At 43.5% G+C, this 20,126-nt stretch overlaps 1 protein-coding gene across 1 annotated transcript in view; it reads left to right on the plus strand.

The window, feature by feature from the left end:
* Nucleotides 1–20,126, plus strand: part of LOC117465599 (bromodomain adjacent to zinc finger domain protein 2B-like) — a 64,698-nt gene that overhangs the window by 40,828 nt on the left and 3,744 nt on the right. Inside the window, 27 exon segments of the mRNA XM_034108507.2 lie at nt 1–139; nt 299–802; nt 2,651–3,407; nt 3,719–3,985; nt 4,621–4,681; nt 4,822–4,930; nt 5,796–5,897; nt 6,476–6,695; nt 7,184–7,276; nt 7,908–7,969; nt 8,244–8,309; nt 8,971–9,036; nt 9,301–9,345; nt 9,782–9,814; nt 11,687–11,752; nt 12,167–12,307; nt 12,825–13,079; nt 13,674–13,897; nt 14,355–14,429; nt 14,682–14,913; nt 15,222–15,284; nt 15,882–16,026; nt 16,376–17,106; nt 17,805–18,057; nt 18,286–18,441; nt 18,667–18,827; nt 19,333–19,661. Of these exon segments, the coding sequence (XP_033964398.1) occupies nt 1–139; nt 299–802; nt 2,651–3,407; nt 3,719–3,985; nt 4,621–4,681; nt 4,822–4,930; nt 5,796–5,897; nt 6,476–6,695; nt 7,184–7,276; nt 7,908–7,969; nt 8,244–8,309; nt 8,971–9,036; nt 9,301–9,345; nt 9,782–9,814; nt 11,687–11,752; nt 12,167–12,307; nt 12,825–13,079; nt 13,674–13,897; nt 14,355–14,429; nt 14,682–14,913; nt 15,222–15,284; nt 15,882–16,026; nt 16,376–17,106; nt 17,805–18,057; nt 18,286–18,441; nt 18,667–18,827; nt 19,333–19,661 (5,355 nt within the window).

The following is a 20,126-nucleotide window of genomic DNA, read 5'->3' on the forward strand; positions in this document are numbered from 1 at the left end:
CCTCAGCAGTGACCTCGAAGATCTGGCAGAGGATGATGAAGATGATGAAGATGACGAAGATGACGATGAGGATGACGAAGAAGAGGACAAACAGAGTGAATTATCAGACACTGAGAAGCGGACAAAGAAGAAAACAAAGGTAAAGAACGACCTTAGATACTCTAGAATCAAATGTATTTTATTAAATAATAAGAGACATAGGGTTTTGTGCAAGTTTAAAGTTTCATATGCTAAATTATATAATGATACCATGAAGCTTTCCTCATTATTAAAGTTATTTTTTTCATTTTCTCCCCAGGTTTTGATACCAAGCACTGGAAAGACTGAACGACTCCTCTCTAGGGAGCCCCACCCACCAAACCTCGTGTCCTTACCCTGCTCTGCCTCTCCCCCGGCCCTCTCCCAAACCTCGCCGCTGGCCCTCCACAGGTCCCGCACTGAGGGGCCACAGCAGCACTTCAGTGTGATCCAGTCCACTGGCCTGGCTGCCAGCTCTAAGCCCCTGGCTCTCCTCTCTCATCCCCGTAGGGAGTCTTCTCCATCCTCCTCCCCCCAGCACCTGCCCCTCTCCCTCTGCTCCTCCCCTAAGCCTCTCTCCGTCCCCTCTCCACCGCGCTCCACACTTCCCCTTTCTACCTCCCCAAAATCTTTTGGTTTTGGTTCGACCTCATGCGTAACAGGCTCCCGGAAGTCCTCGCTGAAGCCACCTCGGAGATCTGCTTCTGGCTCTGCGAAATCCAGCAAACAAAGGAAGCAGCTCGAGACCTCCCTCACGCACATCAATGAGTTCAGGCTTAAACAGGTAAGGCGAAGTGATAAAAGCAGCTCAATAATACCTTTCATTACCATATCCACTTACATATACCATACTACATTTGCATATACACAATGTGCTGCGAGTCCTTTATATCTGAGTATAGAGTCAGCTGAAGTCAACAACTTAAAATAAATGACAGTAATGAGTTTGTTCAATGAAGCTGGGCGTGCGGAAACACTCATTATTACTACACCATAACTTCTTTACATTTGGTGGCCATTTACAAAATGTACTCATCACAATATGCAAGCATCTAACAACTGCTGCTTGTGAATTAAAAAATGTAATCATAACTTATTATTATCATTTTGAAACTATTGCAGCTTCCCATTCATAAGAGGGCTAACACTTTGTATCAGAGGGTACCACGTTGCAAAGGGCCTCTTTACAAGTGTAACATGGACTTAAGCAACTCTTAACAACTGTAGGTGGACATCAGAGAGAGACTCTCTGTTGTGTGTATTTCATTTAAGAAGCAGTGCTTTTTGGAGTTAACTAGGGATATAGAAAAAGAAATGGACATTTAGTTATTTCTATTTATACATGAAATTCTTGAGTCCTTGTGAATAAGGGAGTGTTTTGTCTTTGTGTTCTGTTGTTATAACAATATGTTTACAGATGGGTAATCACTTATGTGTAATTGACACTAGGAATGTTCAAAACCTTCACTCTGCAAACACAAGTCCCTGAAATGCTCCAGCTTGTTAGTGAGTGCTTAGTCTCTTCAGCATGTGGTATTGTATCTTCACAAATTAATTTAGCTCTTACTTTAAATGGTGTACTGTACTTTTTATGTTCAGTTTTATCAATGTTTGTGGGTCAACATATTACTAGTGTCTTAGTTACTTCGTGTTAAATGTACTTTCTAAGCAGCTACTTTAACCTTAAAGCTGCTACAGGGTAAATATGTTGTCTCAAGACCTTTCTTTCCTTCAAAATATTGCTCATTAAGCTTTAGGATCTTCTGACTGATGTAGTGGTTTTGCACGTTGCTTGCAGAGTTAAGCCTGCTGATGAAATGGTTAATGATTTTACTTTCATTTCCATTCTGAAGCACACTTTGTGTCTGCACATATAGCGCTGTATAATTGACATTTTTCATTGGTTCAGAAGAAATTATATAAAAATTGACATTTCTCATGCCTTTACACAAATTCCCTTTCTTCAGATGAAATATGAATGGTAGCCCAGTAATCAATAAGCTAAACCTTTTTAGTTCAGCTTTGAAAATCATTTCCCCTTTCCTGTTTGACCAGTATAGAGAAGTTTACAACGAGCTAAATGCCCCCTGTGGTTTCAGAACGGTTACTGTATTTCATGGTCTGTGAAATGGATTTGTTTCACTTCATATCACATCCAGTTGAAAGTGCAACACTAAAGTGGAACCTGCCTTTGCTTAAACACAGATTGAACCAAACTTATCATGAGTGTAAAAAAGGCAAACATGCCCAGCTGCATGATGATGATAATGATGATGGAGCTTTTCCAATGTGCAGACAAGTAATTACAATTCTAGAGAGATACTCCGAGTCTCTTTTCTGTGAACTTGAGTACAATGCCTCTGGTTATTGAATTTGTGTTCTTTTTGTTTCCCAGAAAGAGGCTGAGACTGCGCTAACTGTACCACTGTTCAGCATTGTAGTTTTGTCACCTGCTCAAACAATCAACAGTGATGCAAACTGACAGCTAGAGCAACTCCACTTTGTCCCGTTTCTTTTCTAATTTTTTTCCCGAACTTTCTTTGTTCCACCTTCTCTGCCTTTCCCTCTCCCTCCCTCCCTCCCTCCCTGCTTCTCCTTGTTGTCTCCCTCTCTACTCCTCCTCTCTTCCCAGACTCTCATGTCCCAAGGGCAGACGTTCCCAGCTGAGCATAAGAAGCAGCAGCAGGGGCCAAACAAGTCTCCCAAGAGGACATCTCTGTCTTCATCGCCATTGCCACTCGCTCCGCCTCCTCAGAACAATCACTCCAACCTCTTCCTCTCCAGCGCCCTGCTGGGGCTCCCTGAACCCCACCACCCCAATGGAGTCATCCAAAGCATCACTCAGGACACACCTTTGGCCCTCATCACCAAACCTCGCAAAGAATCTGCCTCTCAAGGCAAGTCCCCTCAGTGCGACTCCGATCCTGGGTCGATGCCTGTCAATCTGAGCACAGGGGCGAGCAGGACCCACGGAGGGGCCCAGGCCGGACCCCCGACACAGGCCTCCACTACCTCACCCCATGCCACAGGCCATGGATCCAGAAAGAACAAAACCTCCAGGGGCAAGGGACAGACCCCAGTGCTGGGACAGGGACTGGGACTGGGGCCCCCAGACCCGCTAGCTGCCTGGAAGGGCTTCTCTCAGAACCATCTGGTGCAGTCTCTGGTAGATTTGTTTCGTGGAGGAGAGCCCGGGATCGGAATCCCCGGAGTGAGTATCCCTGGAGTGGGAATTCCCGGAATGGGGATCCCTGGGACTTGTAACCCCACAGCTGGTCTCCCGGCTAACAAGGAATCTGACGACTCGGCAGATGATGACGACGACGACGACGACGAGGGTGACGACCTTGAAGAGGAGGATGACGAAGACTCGGATGATAGTCTCTCAGGTTAGTTAGTTAGATATTCAGGGGTACAATTTTCACAATGTAATAGTAAGCTGACCCTTAAAACACTGAGATCATTTCTGCAACTTCAAATTCTTTATTTACTCAAGAAGTCTGAAAATGGAAAGCACAATTTCCCATATCCCAAGGCGATTGAAATGCGTAATATATCAAACCAAGAGTTCAAATATCAGAAAGACGAGAACAAGTTGTAAACCCTCACATCTGAGAGGCTGGAGCTACGCAATGTTCTCATTCTTTGCATGAAAAGAATCGATCCTTATCCCTTTTTGTGTCCTTGACTCCCATTTCAGAATCTGACAGCAACTCAGACAGGGACATCTCTGGCAAAAAAGTGAAGGAGTTGAAGTTTTCGTCTGGATCATCTAAGAAGGAGATGAGCGCTCGCAGGCTAACCAAAGGCACAGAACTACTGAACACCTCAACCAATCACACTGCCACCAGCTGCTCCCCCCTCAACCTCCAGGTCATCAAGTCTCCCTCCATTGTCACCAGCTCCAGTGCCTTGGCCTATCACAGCTCTCCAGGCTCTTCCTCCTACAGCCTGGCCTCACCTCTAGGTAATGTGTTTTTAAAGCTATACGTAGAAAGTTAAACAATTAGTCATCAAGGATGTTTGTGGTGTTATATCAGTAAAAAACAAACCAAACAACTTTATTTAAAGGCATGAGAACAGCGCTTCATCGTCAGGTGACTGTGAAGAGGGATTGTTACTTTTAGGTAGGCAGGAAGGAGGCCGTTGGTAGTCATGGACTAACTGCAGCTCTCAGGTCATGTAGCTGCATGCCCAAGAGCCCAGACAACTTGTTTGGCAAAGCAACACGGTTGACTCCTGCTGTCTTTGAATGCGGAGTGGTGACATGGGTAGCTTGCCAGGAAGGCAGATATTAGTCTTCCCTCTGTTGTAAAGAGTTGTTATGTTCTCTGGTGCTGTTCTTCAATGTAATCCTTTCATCAGACAACAAGCAATGTAAATGTATTTCTGTGTTTCTGTGCATTGCGGGCTTGTCATTTTAGGTTTATCGTTTAAAAATGGCAGCCTAGAGAATTGTGTGTACGTTTTAAGTTTTGTGGTGAAATGCTGCGAGTAAATGCAAACACGTGATCTTGGTTTGTAAAGGTCTTTGACTGCTGCGTTGTATGTGTGTGAGATTTCCAGTTGTCCAATTGATGGCTGAACTGTGTCTCTCCACAGGACTAGGGAAGAGGAAGAGGGTGATGGATGAGAAGGAGTTGATGATACCTCTGGAGTTGGGGTATGTACAAGAGGCTGAGAGAAGGAAAGCTCTTATGAACCGGTTCACTTCAAAGTGCTCACACCTGTTATTGATCACAAATGTGTGGCATGCTGTTTTTCTGAACAACAGTGGTCTTTTTCTCATTCTTTAAAACCCAGGTGGCGAAGAGAAACGAGAATCAAATCAGTGACTGGGCGGCCGCATGGTGAGGTGGCCTACTACGCACCGTGTGGCAAGAAAATAAGGCAGTACCCAGATGTGATGAAGGTACGCTGCAGTCTGCTTTCTGTAGTCTACATTCAGGATACAGGAGCACGTCATTTGAGCCATACAGATCAGCAGTTCATTCTTTCACAGGGATTAAAGTGGGACTTTTATGATTAATTATAACCTGTTGAATCAGAAAAGTTTTCTGACAGTTGCATCTTTTTAGAATAAAATAAATATGTATACAAACATATGAAGTTAAAGTAAAGAAGTCCTGGATAAATAAAAGGATATATCTGCTAGCAACACTGCTCATCCACATCGCTCAAAAAAATGCTCTTTATCTGGATTTGTTGTATATGACCCATTCTATCGCTGCTCCTCACCCACACTCCTCCCCTGCTTCCTGTGACCCTCATAGTGTGAGATTATATTCTTTGATTTACTCCTTCTGCCACTTTCTCCCACCTCTCCTTCCCTACAAAAGATGAATGGTTAGTTTTGGGTTGCACAGATTAAGCCCCATTTGACGGTACATTATAATCTATGATCTTCTTTATTTGCTTCATCAAAAGCTCATAGCTAATTGACAGAACTGCCTCTGAGTGTAGAAGTGCAAAGAGAAAAGTGTGTACTCCGGAACATTCACTCACTGCGTGTCAGTCAGTAGGCAGTAAAAAGCCTCAGATAAATACGAAAGGGCTTGAATTGTGCACCCCAAGGTCAGAACCGTTTCTCTCCTAAGAGCATTTGCTCTTTTTTTGTCCCCATGGCTTTTATAATGATTAGTAGCAGTGCACAGATGCACAGTGTAACCTTAGACTCCCTCCAATCTAGTGCTCCCAGTTGCTTTTCAATGTCACATTAATTTCACAGTTTTTTTTCCCTGCCTAAACCAACGCCGTTATTATTTTCTCTTTTGTAGTATCTATCCAGAAATGGAATAAGTGGCATCACGCGCGATAATTTTAGCTTCAGTGCAAAGATAAGGGTTGGTGACTTCTATGAAGCCAGAGAAGGACCCCAGGTGACTGCCTTTCATCTCTATTTCTCTCTCTTCCTGATCCCTGTTCATCTTTTCATCTAGCGGCAGGCAGAGCATCATTCAGCAGTGGCTGTCAGGGCATGAATAGGAATCAACCAAAAGCCTCAGTAGTCCTAGTTCATAGACCATTCACTGTGCATGGGTTAAATGTTATAATCAGCTGGTATTACTTCCACAGGTGACCAATCATTTACATTCCATTACTTATTCTGTGATATAGAGAGAAGAAATAGAATTAGAAATGTGCAAATGATTGGAAGCAGAAAAGAAAAAAACATACAGTTCTGAGGGGCCAGAGTAAAACTAGATGATATATGACAGCACAGTAAATGAGTGCTTCTTATGAAATGCATTGTTTAGCCAGAATGTATCATGAATTATATTTAGATATATTATTTATCTCATCTATCCACCACTGTTGAATAAACCCAGATTAAATGTCTACTTAGCTAACAATTAAATTACCCTTTAGTCACATTCATTTAAGTATGTCAACATGTCATTAACTGTTTAACACCCCCCCCCCCTCAATCTCTCCAACGCTGCTCTTCCCCCTGCAGGGTTTACAGTGGAGCCGTCTGAATGAGGAGGAAGTCATTCCTCACATTTTGGCGATGGAAGGTCGTAGAAGTCGCCCTTCTACAGAGCGCCAGCCAAGGGGCGAAGGTGGCAAAGGGTCCCGACGGAGGAAGGGGCGGCCCCCTAATGTGGGCGATCCCCTGGTCCCCGAGGGCCCCAGTCCCAGTGAGGTCAAACTCCTGCGCAAACTAGAGGCTCAAGGTTAGCACAGGAAATGAGCCCTGAAATATGTTTGTCGTGTAAGCGTGTGTGCCATTAATCAAGCAGCCATTATTCTGATAGCAAGAGTTAGGGGTTACTGTTTGAAATTGTTATTTTGTTTCTGTAGAAGTCCTTTTTTTGGTGATGGATGTTTGTTATATGCATCTATTTAAATTAAAGTAAAACAAATACTTTTTTTCCAAATGAATCACCATAGTATTTATTCATTTATTTGTGATGTTACTGTGCATTTTATTTGGCTTTGATAATAATATTAGTGCATTATTTTTGGCACCAACACTCCTTCAAAAACATATTTGAATTTATATTTCAGTATTTTTAGGTGCACACGGAAAAAAAGCTCTCTGCCCCTTATTTTGTCTTTTCCACAAAAGCCAAAGAATGATTTTGTCAAATGTGCCATGACAGGCCACAGCAGTCTTCTCCTGTATCTTTGAACCCACGATGACTTTTACCCCTTTCTGCAGAAATAGCACGACAGGCTGCCCAGATGAAAATGATGAGAAAAATGGAAAAGCAGGCAATGGCGCGTGCAGCCAAAGAAGCTCGGAAACAACAAGGTATTCCTCAACAACAATTCGTTTTGTGTTTATTGTTAACAGGAGCTCAGTGCTGTAAGGATGATAGTGGTGGTTTTCAGTTGGCCAGTTCATTCACTTTCCCAAGTGTGAAGTCTAGCAGGGCCTCTGCAGACACTGATGCTACTAATACTAAATGTTTGTATTCATTCTCATCACGTTAAAGCACAGGCTTCAATCCTTTTCTCCACTCTAATCTCTTATCCGCGATGCTGCTGGTTTCAGTTATTATGCTTTCTTTGTATTCCTATACATGGTGTTGAAGCTATACATGTCATCAGAATCTTAATAGGTTTCTTTATGTGTGTTTTGACTACTGTATAATTAAGGCTTGTTAGACTCATCTTTATGTTTTCCATTATGCTCCATACTACGTTTTTCATACCTCCAAAAGAAGACTGTACAAGCTGGTTGTTTTCAGTTGCTGTGTGTTTTTGCTTTGTATCACTGACTCATCTTAGTTGTGAGTTTCTTGGCCTCTTGTGGGTTAAATAGATTGTGATCTCCTAAATAAAATAAAGCTTAGCAACTGTAATTCTCTCAGATATGACTGCTACTAGCTTTGAAGGTCATTTTTGTCGACACTAATATAACACTGACTTGACTCTTGTAGCTATCATGGCAGCAGAGGAGAGAAGGAAGCAGAAAGAGCAGATCAAGATCCTCAAGCAGCAGGTGGGTTTGCCTTACGTGGGTGCTGACAAATCTTTTCCCTCCCTTTCTCCTTATCTAAGTGTCCTGACGCGTAGTCTCCGTGTGCACCGCAGGAAATGCTGAATGGTTATTTTGTGATGCTTCAAAGCTTGCTTTTCAATTATTACTTCTCATACTGAACTTATTGTTGTGTCTTTGGAATAGTGTGGTTGGCTAGTGATTTTATTAAAGGATGTTTTCCAATGTTTAAAATATGAAAAGATTATGTTTTTATTTGTTGTTGTTGTTTTTACAGGAAAAAATCAAGCGCATTCAGCAAATTCGGATGGAGAAGGAAATCAGAGCGCAGCACATTTTGGAGGTACAACATGTGATCCAACAGCACCTCTGATTAAGCAGAACATTCCTGGATAGCTTCAGCCCCTCAGTCTATAGTGTTTTAATCTTCCTAAAGCTCATTACTGAACAGCAGCATGCATTGGAGGGAACTGCGTCTTCTTAGGCATAATTCCACATGGAACTAATGCTAAATTGGTCTTGGTTGACGGCTGTTGAATATTAAGATGGCTGTTGCTGCCTCTTCAGACCTTATTTAAATTGGACAGAAAAGTCTTTTTTTCTTCAAACAGTTACAGTTTAGCATAAGTGGGTCGAGGATAACAAAAAAAAGGCTGTTTTCCACACACACAAACACGCATGCAATGATGCATCCCCACACATATGCAGGCACACACAATTATACTGTAGCTTCAAAGTGTTTCAGCAGGACTAAATCAATTTTGAGTTGACACGGTTGACAAGCCACTCTTAACGGGAGGCTTCCACATTTCCACAATTAGGTGTTAAAGAGATACATTATTCATTCGCTGTGTTTTACACATTTGACTGGCATTCAGGAGCATCAAATCTGTGCTCAAAGCAGAAAACTGAAAACAATCAGTTAAAGTGCAGCTAAGCCCTCACCTAAGACTGATTGATATATGTCTTTTTCTGAGATCCTTGACCTTAATCTTTATTCATAGGCCAAACGGAGAAAGAAGGAAGAAGTTGCCACTGCCAAAATAATGGAAGCTGAAAAGCGTATAAAGGTATGTTTATGTGTTTAATAAATCAGATGTAGAATCACAGTCAGTATTGGATTCTTACATAAGCAAGGCAAGGACTCTTTTTAATCAAAATAGCATTAATCAGCTCAAAGGCACCACGATGTGGGCCCCTTTTCCACTTGAGAGCAGCTGGCCGTACACTTACAGCAGCCCTTTGAAATTCCATCAGTCTGTAGTGATTCTCCTGATATTGGCACAATGGAAGCCTATTGATTTTCCCCTCATCTTCTCTTGGTTGCTTTCAAGGAGAAAGAGTTGAGGAGACAGCAGTCGGAGATTCTCAAACACCAGGTAGGAATTCACTCCAACTTGCTCTGCCTCTTACACATAATAGTGACTGCTGAATACAACCGTTTACCTCAGACTTGACTTGAATAGGAATTTGACCTGTGTGTGTGTGTGTGTGTGTGTGTGTGTGTGTGTGTGTGTGTGTGTGTGTGTGTGTGTGTGTGTGTGTGTGTGTGTGTGTGTGTGTGTGTGTGTGTGTGTGTGTGTGTGTGTGTGTGTGTGTGTGTGTGTGTGTGTGTGTGTGTGTGTGTGTGTGTGTGTGTGTGTGTGTGTGTGTGTTTATAAATACAAGGCATGTGTGAGTGTATATAAATGTGCTTAATTACCAAACATCTGTTGAATGAAAGTCTTCAGTATTTCTATTTATTGAACGCCACATGCTTTTTGGTATTGGATTTTTATTTCTGTTCCATAATATTTTGCCAACTCTCTCTGCCAGGAGTTGGAGAGGCATAGACTAGATATGGTATGGGTATGTTTATTTTTGTACATCTAACACCTGCATCGTGTAACTGGTTGTGTTATGGTTGTCATAGCAATGCATTAAGTGTAGCACTGGCTGCTGTCATACTACATTCTTCTGCATGGCTTTCCAGCAAAACCAACAAAAGAGAAAAAGAGTCAGTATGCTGCCTCCATCTGCTCGTCCTGAGGGACAACTGACCCTGTCACGGTGGCCAGGCAGCTTCTGTCCCCCTCCCCCATTCCTCCCCCCTTCTACTCAGAATGCATTGCAAAGACTGCTAGCCAATCCACACTCACAGTTTCAAAGTGCACTCGGGGAGTTTCCATCCATCACATACATTGTCTAACTGTTGTATTGGAGTAGCCTGTGTTGCCCATGAGTGCTTGACGATTTGGGCCCAGACATTGAGCTTGTGTCTGTTTGTCCGTGCATCTGTTCTGCAGTCCACAGAGTGCTGGACTTTAACCCGCCCCATCCCAGCCTCTCTGTCATTCACTGTTCCTGTACTCTGCACAAAGAATGAAAACAGCTACTGAGAACCATGTTGTCCTTATGGTGGAGATACTTCCAGGAAGATCCCCCCCCCCCCCCCCTTGTTCTGAACCCTCACCCACTTTGGTGAGGGTTCAGAACAACCATTGCCTAAAAAACAGACCTGATTGTAGAAAACAATATAAATAAATCCACCACATGGACAAATATGGTTCTGTGTAGCATTTTATTTTGGCCTGGCTGTCCTGCTTGTTAGCCCTTCTCACTCATACACAGTCACAGCTGAATCTAAATGTCTGCCTATCTGTTTCACCGTGGACTCAGAGCCGATTGTTGCCTTAACCCCCTTTACTTTAACTCAGAGCAAATTGAGATACATAACATAATCCTGGTACTTACGGTTGTCTCATGCAGATAATATCCCTCAACATTGTCAATGTTTTAATCAATTGGAAAGCTAGAAAAAGCAGAATGCCAAAGGCTCTGTGTCCTTGTTGAAGTTTTACATTTGTAGATAAATCAAACCAAGAAGGACACAGAACTGTTGAAGCAGAGTGTTTGGCATCGAGCCTGTTTTGTTTGTCACAATGACTAAACAATCCCTAACACAAAGCCCCATTTTACTCACTATGTGCTGGAAATGTCCTTGGCCAGCCCTAATAGTGGCAATTGTGTCTTTCTGGTGGATCACAGAGGGAGTGACAGCCTGATACGGTGGAGCGGGAAACCTAAAGAGATCAAATAAAATGATAGTCAAGTCACCGGTGATTCTTGTGCCCTTTTCGCAGTAGACTGTGTACCATGCACCAAAGAACAACAGACGTCTCAACCTCGGCAGTCACACATTGTGCTAATACTCACGCTGCCAAAACCACTGAAGTAGAGCTGCTCTGATTGTGGGTAGTCTTAACCAACCAATTCTAAATGTCATCCCCTCACTAAATATTGTGAAGATGATATGTCAATAAAACATTTTCATTGACTCATGTAATAAAATGTATTATTTTGATCATGCCAAAGTGGCACGTCAGATGACGTCTGGCAATCAGCATTTTGCTGCTTTTGTTGCGTCAGCTTTAGTTTAGAGGCGCCGCCACCGACTCCAGCTGCTTCTCTTTTTTGAGCCTGTCATCACATCTACTTTGTATCGCATCTTTGTGTTGCTTTTTTGGTTGTCATCGTAATACTGTACTCTTCACTTATGCTTCAACCATACATGTGAAAGTGCATACATGTGAAGCATCGTTTTGTGTTTGTTCCAGTATGGTGCCTCAATTGAATTTCGTGCATCACAATTTTACATTAATGCATACTAGATGTAGTCGACCTTGAGTGCTGTATGTGCAATGTGTGCTTGTTAATGTGCCTGTGTTTTTGCCACTCTAGGAGAGGGAGAGGAGGAGGCAACATGTAATGCTGATGAAGGCTGTTGAGGCTCGCAAGAAAGCAGAGGTAGCCCATATGCACACAAATAAATGCAGACATACACACACAGTCCACTCCATACAAAAGAGCCTAAGTCATTATTCCCTGGATAGATTCCCGCTTTCTCTCCTTTTTGTGCGCTCTTTCGCTCCATTCATTTTTTTTCTACACACTTACCAAGTCAAAAGATTCTGGCCCTCAAGCACTTTTCTTTTGAATGCACAGCAGCATTAGGCTGAATTCTAATACTGCTCAGCAAAGTCAAGTAAACTTTCTTGTCTATTTTCACTCACACAGTCACACACACACAGTCACACACACACAGTCACACAGTCACACACACACACACACACACACACACACACACACACACGCGCACACACAGAATTGCATATGCACACTTTGCTTCCTTAATACTCTCTTTAATTGTGGACACTCCAGGAGCGTGAGCGCTTGCGGCAGGAGAAAAGGGATGAGAAGCGCTTGAACAAAGAGCGTAAACTGGAGCAACGGAGGCTGGAGCTGGAGATAGCGAGAGAACTGAAGAAGCCAAATGAAGATATGTGTCTGTCTGATCATAAGGTAGGTAGTTGAGATCATCCGGACAGTGCTTTGACAGTGGATAACTGAAACGAAAATCAGACGATAGTCTATACACACTTTGATATACTCACAGTGTCATTCTTTTCCTCTTTTAAGTGTTGTTAAATGCATTGACTTAGGCAGAAAGACTGAAACATTCACACAAATATTATTATCATTATTATCATCATCACAATTATTATTATTAATATTATTATTATTATTATTATTATAGTATCTTAAACATTTTCTGAGGGTCAGTATTTACGATAAGACCACATGGAAGTGAGCATTTGTATGTGTGGACGTGTGTGCCCCCAAGTGGTAAAAGGAGAGTACTGCATAATGTAGAAAATAAGCAGCCATCGCTCTAAATTGGAACGCACCATCTTGATATCAGTTAACAGATATGGGATGTAATCACAGTTTTCTTCCCGTTTTCCCATAGCTATTAAAATCATATTTTTTTGTAGTCCAAATTCACAACAATCTCAACTTCACCCTCTTTTCTCTGCAGCCTCTCCCTGAGTTCTCCCGGATTCCTGGACTCATCCTGCCGGGACGTGCCGTGTCGGACTGCCTGATGCTGATGCAGTTCCTGCGGGGCTTCGGGAAGGTTTTGGGGCTTGATTTGAATTCCGACGTGCCGACCCTGGGCATGCTACAGGAAGGCTTGCTCAATGTGGGGGACAGCATGGGCCAGGTTCAAGACCTTCTGGTCAAACTGCTCTCTCTGGCGGTCTGTGACCCTGGTTTGCCCCCAGGACAAAGGGTGAGCTGGTTTGAAGTTCATCAAGTCAGCTATTGTACTTGTGTCTTATTTTGAACATGTGGAGACATCTTAAGAATTACACCAGAGAATGCAAATACACTTATTGCTATCTGATAGTTCTACAGCCTAATGATACATTTAGTTGATAAGTATTGTGTTATATTATATGCCAAATGTGTGATAACATTTGTAAATATGTTACATTGCTTTGATATAAAAAAACTCTGCATGTGTTGTATGTAGACCTTGTACCCACAAAAATACATCTTAAAGGTTATTGCTCCACTCATTAATTCCTTTACTATTCTACAGTATGACTACTTTTTATATTTTTTGTGTAGCACATTTCAGATGTATCTGGTTGTATTGGATTGTTGTGGTTTGATTTAAGGTTTAAGTATGTTTTACTGTGTTGTGAATACATGCATATTGACATGCATGGACATTAATTTAACTTAAAGTTATCATATATAGTATTTTTATACAGGGCATTTAAAAGTAACAAAGGTGTTTGCTGCACAGTGGTAAAAGAATAATAAAATACAATAGCTTCAAGAAAGTGTTCATGAACTTGACCTCTCTCCGTCTCTTAAGACAAAAACCATGCTGGGGGACCACCTGACCAACGTTGGCATCAACAGGGATAATGTGTCTGAGGTGCTGCAGATGTACATGGGGGCCCATTGTCCCAACACAGAGCTGGCCCCTCTGGCCCTCAGCCTGAAGACCAAGGCCTTCCAGGCCCACAAGCCTTCCCAGAAGGCCTCAATCCTGGGTTTCCTGGGCAACGAGCTGGCCTGCAGCAGAGCTGTCATCAGGTAGGAGAAACAGCTGAAATCTATGGTTATAAAGTGATCTGCAACACGTCCTCCACCCCCAGATATATATATATACATCATTTAAAACCCAAAACTGGAATCCAAACATTCCTATTCACCAACCACGAAGGGAACACATATAGGTGTCATGTTCTATGTGCCTTTATATGGCCTAACACTCAGGTTATTCATTAGTCCATAATGGTGTGTTTTTTTGATGCAGTGTGGAGCAGTAATTTGCACTACAGTCCTTTCATTTGTGAAGCGATTATGCAAGAATTAATGTTATGCTCCAGGGTACCAGCTTTTTAAACTCTTATCTATGTCTGTAGATAGTAACCAGCCTCACAGAGCTATTATATTTGGCTTAATATGCCGTATTCTTTTTGATGGTACCAAAACCACAAACATACTGTACTTACTGTAAGAACAATGCTAACTGTGTTTCTCCTTCCAGTGAGATTGAAAAGAACCTGGACCAGATGGCAAACATGAGGAAGGACAAGATCATTATGGAGGGAAAACTAAAGAAGTACGTTTTCTGTAATCCAAAAAGACAATGCTTTGATCCCCCTTCACTCCCAATCTTAACCTGTGTGTGTGTGCGTGCGTGTGCGTGTGTGTGTGTGTGTGTGTGTGTGTGTGTGTGTGTGTGTGTGTGTGTGTGTGTGTGTGTGTGTGTGTGTGTGTGTGTGTGTGTGTGTGTGTGTGTGTGTGTGTGTGTGTGTGTGTGTGTGTGTGTGTGTGTGTGTGTGTGTGTGTGTGTGTGTGTGTGTGTGCGCAGGTTGAGGACCATTTATGCCAAACGGACCGGGAGGAGGGAGGCCAGTATGGGCGTGGAGGAGAACCAGTCTATTGGCACGCCATCCTCTGCCACCAAACGCAAGAGGAAACTGGCGGGAGATAGTGACGATGAGGATGACGAGGATGATGACAGTGATGACCAGGCAGAGGAGGATGAGGATGAGGAGGAGGAAGAATTGAAGAAGGTGAAAAAAGTGGAGACCTATGATGAGGTAATAAAATAAAATAAAACGTTGATGCATCTAGGGGTGTTGCAATATACCGGTGATATTTCATCATTTTCAACATCATTACGAGACATTAAAAAGAGACATTACACACAATCAACAAAGTTAAAAATGCAATGTTTTACTATAAGCATTATTATTTTGGTTTTCAATACATTTTCATTTTCTATACATATCACAATAATATTATTTTGGCCATGAAATTGTGTAGTGAAAATGTGACTGGTCACAGCCGTAGATCTATAGATGACTGTTGCTCTCAGTCATTCACTGGATTGGTTTCCTCCTGTCAGGATGAAGTTGAGCAAGCCACCAGTCTGGACGAGCTGGAGAAGCAGATAGAGAAATTAGCCAAGGTACGTGTGTCTTTATAATGAACAAGTGCTGTGACTAAGTTAACAAGATAAATGAATAAGGCATCAGAAACTGAATGGTTGGTCTACACTGAGAATGTGTGATTAAAAACGCAACCCACAGTGAGTTTAAAATATACTCTCTTGGGGATCTAACTATGAAGAGATAAACCACCGAAACATGGGGGGTTATTGGTGTTTTTCATTAACCACCATTCCTGTACATGGTTATGCCGGACTTAACTGTATGTTGCCATGGTGACATGTTTCTTTTTTAATTACAATTGAGTGGAATAAATAAGTAGGCAACACCTCCTACACTCCAGACAATATATCAGATTATGAGGTAATACAAAAGCTGCAGCATCTACATTATTTAATACTGTGTGTGTAAACATGTGTTTTGTACATATACACTGACACTGGCTATTTGCCTTTGATGGCGTTAATAAAACACCTCATTAGCATAACAAGTAATACTCAATATATCACTGTGTTGGCATCAGGATGTGAGATAGCATACGCTGCTTGACACGTCCTGACACGGTTTAGATTAAAATAATGCATATAAATCACGGTGTGTGTTTTGTATTATTGCAGCAACATCATCAGACCAGGAAAAAGCTGTTTGAAATATCACATTCTCTTCGCTCCATGATGTACGGCCAGGACCGCTATCGCCGCCGGTACTGGGTACTTCCCCACTGTGGGGGGGTCTTCATTGAAGCTATGGAGAGTGGAGAAGGTAGTTACAGGGCAACTCACACTAAGTTTGATTTATTATTATGTGGAAAGGTTTTAATTTGCTCTTTTGATTGTGAAGCACATTAATGCACAAAACAAACAATCATGACTATGCCCATTGAGAGGAATGAAGAAAACAAGTGAATACATCTTCTGTTTCTTCAGTGTAAAATATGCAGATGAAGTTTAACGTTGTCTTAATTCTCTAGGACTTATCTGAGATTGCATCTGTAAACTTTAATTATCTTATACAACTCTTCCAAAAGCAAGCGGAGGACAATGTTACAGAATAATCAGCCCTCAGTTGTGTTTCAGCTACATTAACAGTACGCCCCCTCATTTCCCTGCAGCTCCAGAGGAAATGGAGGAGGAGCGACAGAGGAGGAGGAGGAGAGCAGCGGAGGAGGTCAAGGTCAAAGAGGAACCTCAGGAGATGGAATTGCAGAAGGAGAAACCCACAGACCTCGATGGGCAGAGCACTCGGACGCAAGGCTTGGAGTCAGAGAAGAAAGAGCTCTTCTACCAGCAGCCAGGCTGTGTAACCAAACGGTGCACATTCCGGGTAGTCAACAAGGACGTTGGCGAGGAAGCTGTGACGGCAGAGGAGAAAGAGAGTCCCCATGTGGGGCAAAACGGCTCTCCTGTTGCTACAAGCACAGCAACACCATCCTCCCCCACTCACACTACCTCTGAGCAGACAGGAGCAACACCCCCCTCCATGGTGACCACTAATGACACTACCAACATCCCTCCCTCAGCCTCAACCTCACTATCTGCCCCACGTGAATCCCCAGAAACCACTCCTCCACCTCCGTACATCTCATTCCAACCCAACGACCAGCTCCTCAGAGTCCTGACGGAGAGGAGCGGACACTGGTTCAGTTTGCTCCCTCGCAACCCCTGTGACCTCACCTCCGTGACCACACCCCCTCCAGGAGCCCCCCGTGTGTCTCCTCAGGCGTCCTCCACCCCGGCCGGGCCCAGTTCCCCACCTAAGTCCCCCGCCCTGCCTCTCACCCCTTCCGCCGCCAGCCCACACCACCCTGCTGGCCTCCTCAACTACCCGCTGTCTGCCCTGCAGGTGAGGCTGCTACTCGAAGACGGACAAAACTGAAACGTTGACTTTAACTATAAATACAAAATAATAGTTTCAACTTAAAGGTCCCCTATTATACTCTTTTTCATAAATATAGTACAGTTCTCAGATATATACAAAACATGTCTCTGAAGATCATGCATTGCAGCATTACCCATGATCCCCTCTGTTTCAGCCCTGTTTCAAAAGTGCTGATTCTGGGTCTGTTACTTTAGATGAGAATAAGGTGCCACTCCCCATGCTAGGAGGAGATCCAGGTGATAAGGTGGGCGGGGCGGGGGGGGGGGTGTTACGTTGGTTGGTGATTGGCTAATGGTTACACAAGCCAAAAAACATTATGACATCACAAAGTGGTCAACTTCTGATCAGCTCATTTTCATTCAGGGTTTTATATAAATGGATCCGGACAAAAAGAGATCATGTATTTTTTCCTGAAACTTTCTGAATCTCTTTAAACAGAGGGGACACATATCTATGTATAAAAGATACATGATAGGTGACCTTTAATACTATTGCTTTCAACTAACCTAATACAATTGTATGGAACCTTTTGGCATAATACATTTAATTAAAGTTCATTTTAAATGTTTTCAGTGTAGCTGTGTTCTGTTCAGTTATTTCTGCCATGCACTACCTTCTCCTCCACCTCCCTCACCCTTTTGTTTGTCCTCTTCTCCCCCCAGGTGAAGTCCGGTGCTTCATTGCTAGGAGTTTCTTTCGGAAGCTGGACCTGCGGCATGATAAGTCCCAGCCTGCCTCTGTGCAGCAGCCCCATTCCCATGCTGGGCCACTCTCTGGAGGGCAACACCACAGCAAGTGTCTCCAGCAAGAGCGAATCACCTTTACCGTGCGTTGAGAAATCCTCATCCATGCCCTCCCCTGCCCTGGAGATGCCCAAATCCCTGGACCACTTCACACCTCGGCCAATTCCAGAGGGTGAGTGACAAAAAGCATTGATAAGAATAAAGTTGAGGCCATAAAAGTAATTCACCTACCTGAAAAAATGCACTTCCTGAATAATCCGAGATGATTGGATTAGGGAACGTTCTGCTCTGCTGTACGCAATTTCATTTGGGTATAACATAGCGGAGTGAAGCCCCTTTTAACAGTGATGTATGTTCAGTGTCCTGTGGTGTAACTAGCTGTTTGTGCTCGTTGTTTCAGAGCTGCTGACAGGGTGGTGGCGGGTGTCTGACATCTACCAGCTGAGGGCTTTAGTCGCAGCTCTCCACAGCCGAGGCATGAGGGAGAAGGGCCTCCTGAGGCAAATGCAGAAATACACCGAGATCGTCCCCCAGGTCTGCACCAAACACAGAGACGGTAAGTGCCTAAAACACTTCTAGAAAGCTACTAATCACAGCATACATTAAGAAGATATATAGAGTTTTGTAGCGATAGAGTGCCCTCTGCGACCCCTGAATACACCGCAAACACTGCATTATTTATGAGCCATCTTTCTACATTGCTTGCGTGTTTACCTGCATCGTTAAGTGTGTTTGTGTGTGTGTGTATTCATGGATGATATCTCTCATGTCGTCCATCTAGTGGCCATGATCGAGCTGCATGAGCTGGAGGAGAGCCAGGTGAGCGTGGAGTCTGTGCGAGGCTGGTGTGTGGAGGAGCAGGCCATGGAGATGGACATCGCCGTGCTGCAGCAGGTGGAGGAGCTGGAGAGGAAGGTCACCTCCGCCAGCCTGCAGGTCAAGGTAAGGCGCTCACACAACCATACACATGTTGTTAGCGTGTAAGACATATGTTTTAACCTGTGGAGTGAGGCCATGTTCTCCCATACGTATAATAGCTTACTTAAGATGTTCTTGTTTTTTGTTGGTTCCCCTTCACTGCCAAGAAACACCCCTTGTAAAGTGCACACCTTTTATTTTCAAAATAAACTTCTGTCTACAAAGGAAACAACTTGATGAGGTTTAAGAGAATATTGTGGTTTGGGTTGAAATCGCTATGTGAGTGGCATTGTTATTTATATTCTATTCTATCTCACTAATAGATCCCTCTACATAATACACACAGAAGTAACAAATAAATAGATTCTGGTAATACTGTTTTAGGACTCTCCCAATCACTTCCTGGTTCAAAATGCAATTGATAACACAAATTAATCAAATTAAATGACAAAGCTTCACTGTTTGAGGTAACGCTCCACACAGAGCATGGGAGCAGCATGTTCAGAGACTAAAAGCCTTCATCTTCCAGGGCTGGACATTTCCGGAGCCTCAATCTGAGCGGGAGGACCTGGTGTATTACGAGCACAAGCCCCTCACCAAGTCCACGGCGGCGTCAGGGCACGCGGGAGACAAGGACTCCAAAGACCATCCAGAGGAGCGGGGGGAGAAGGGCAGGGTGATGCGTCACCTGGACAACCCGTTGGACATAGCAGTGACCCGTCTGGCTGATCTGGAGCGCAACGTCGAGAGAAGGTACCTGAGGAGCCCCTTAGGTACCACCATTCAGATCAGGCTGGATAATGTGGGTACGGTCACTGTCCCTGCTCCCGCCCCATCCACTAGTGCTGACAGGGAAGGGTAGGTCATATCTCCAACCAAAGCTCCCCACTCTCCCATTGAGAACCCTTTCCTCTCTGTGTGCTTCATGTTTCCCATACTACTCAAACAGTGCGGGTCTTTGCTGCTTTCACAGCAGATTTTTCGTGGTGGCTTGTTGCATTTCTGTTCCTTTCTTTGGTCTTGTGCAGTTTCCTGAGTGGGGTGGGGGACTCCACTCAGCTTCATTTGACTGTAAAGGCATCTTTTACTGGTTTACCCGCTTGTTTTGATTTCTGCAGTCATCTGCATGGTGTTGTGCTTCAGTACAGTATACTCAGGTGTTCCCTCTTTCTGCATGCACTTCCCCTTCACATCACAAACTCGGTGTGTAACTCTTCTCAGCGCCCTTCACCCCAAAATCCTCACACCTCTCTCTGCACAGCTGGAGCCCTTTATTATGGTCCGCTGTCTTGTTGGCGGCTGGTTCTACTGATACTGTTTACT

The sequence above is a fragment of the Pseudochaenichthys georgianus genome, chromosome 3, assembly GCF_902827115.2.
Source record: "Pseudochaenichthys georgianus chromosome 3, fPseGeo1.2, whole genome shotgun sequence".
Taxonomy (NCBI): domain Eukaryota; kingdom Metazoa; phylum Chordata; class Actinopteri; order Perciformes; family Channichthyidae; genus Pseudochaenichthys; species Pseudochaenichthys georgianus.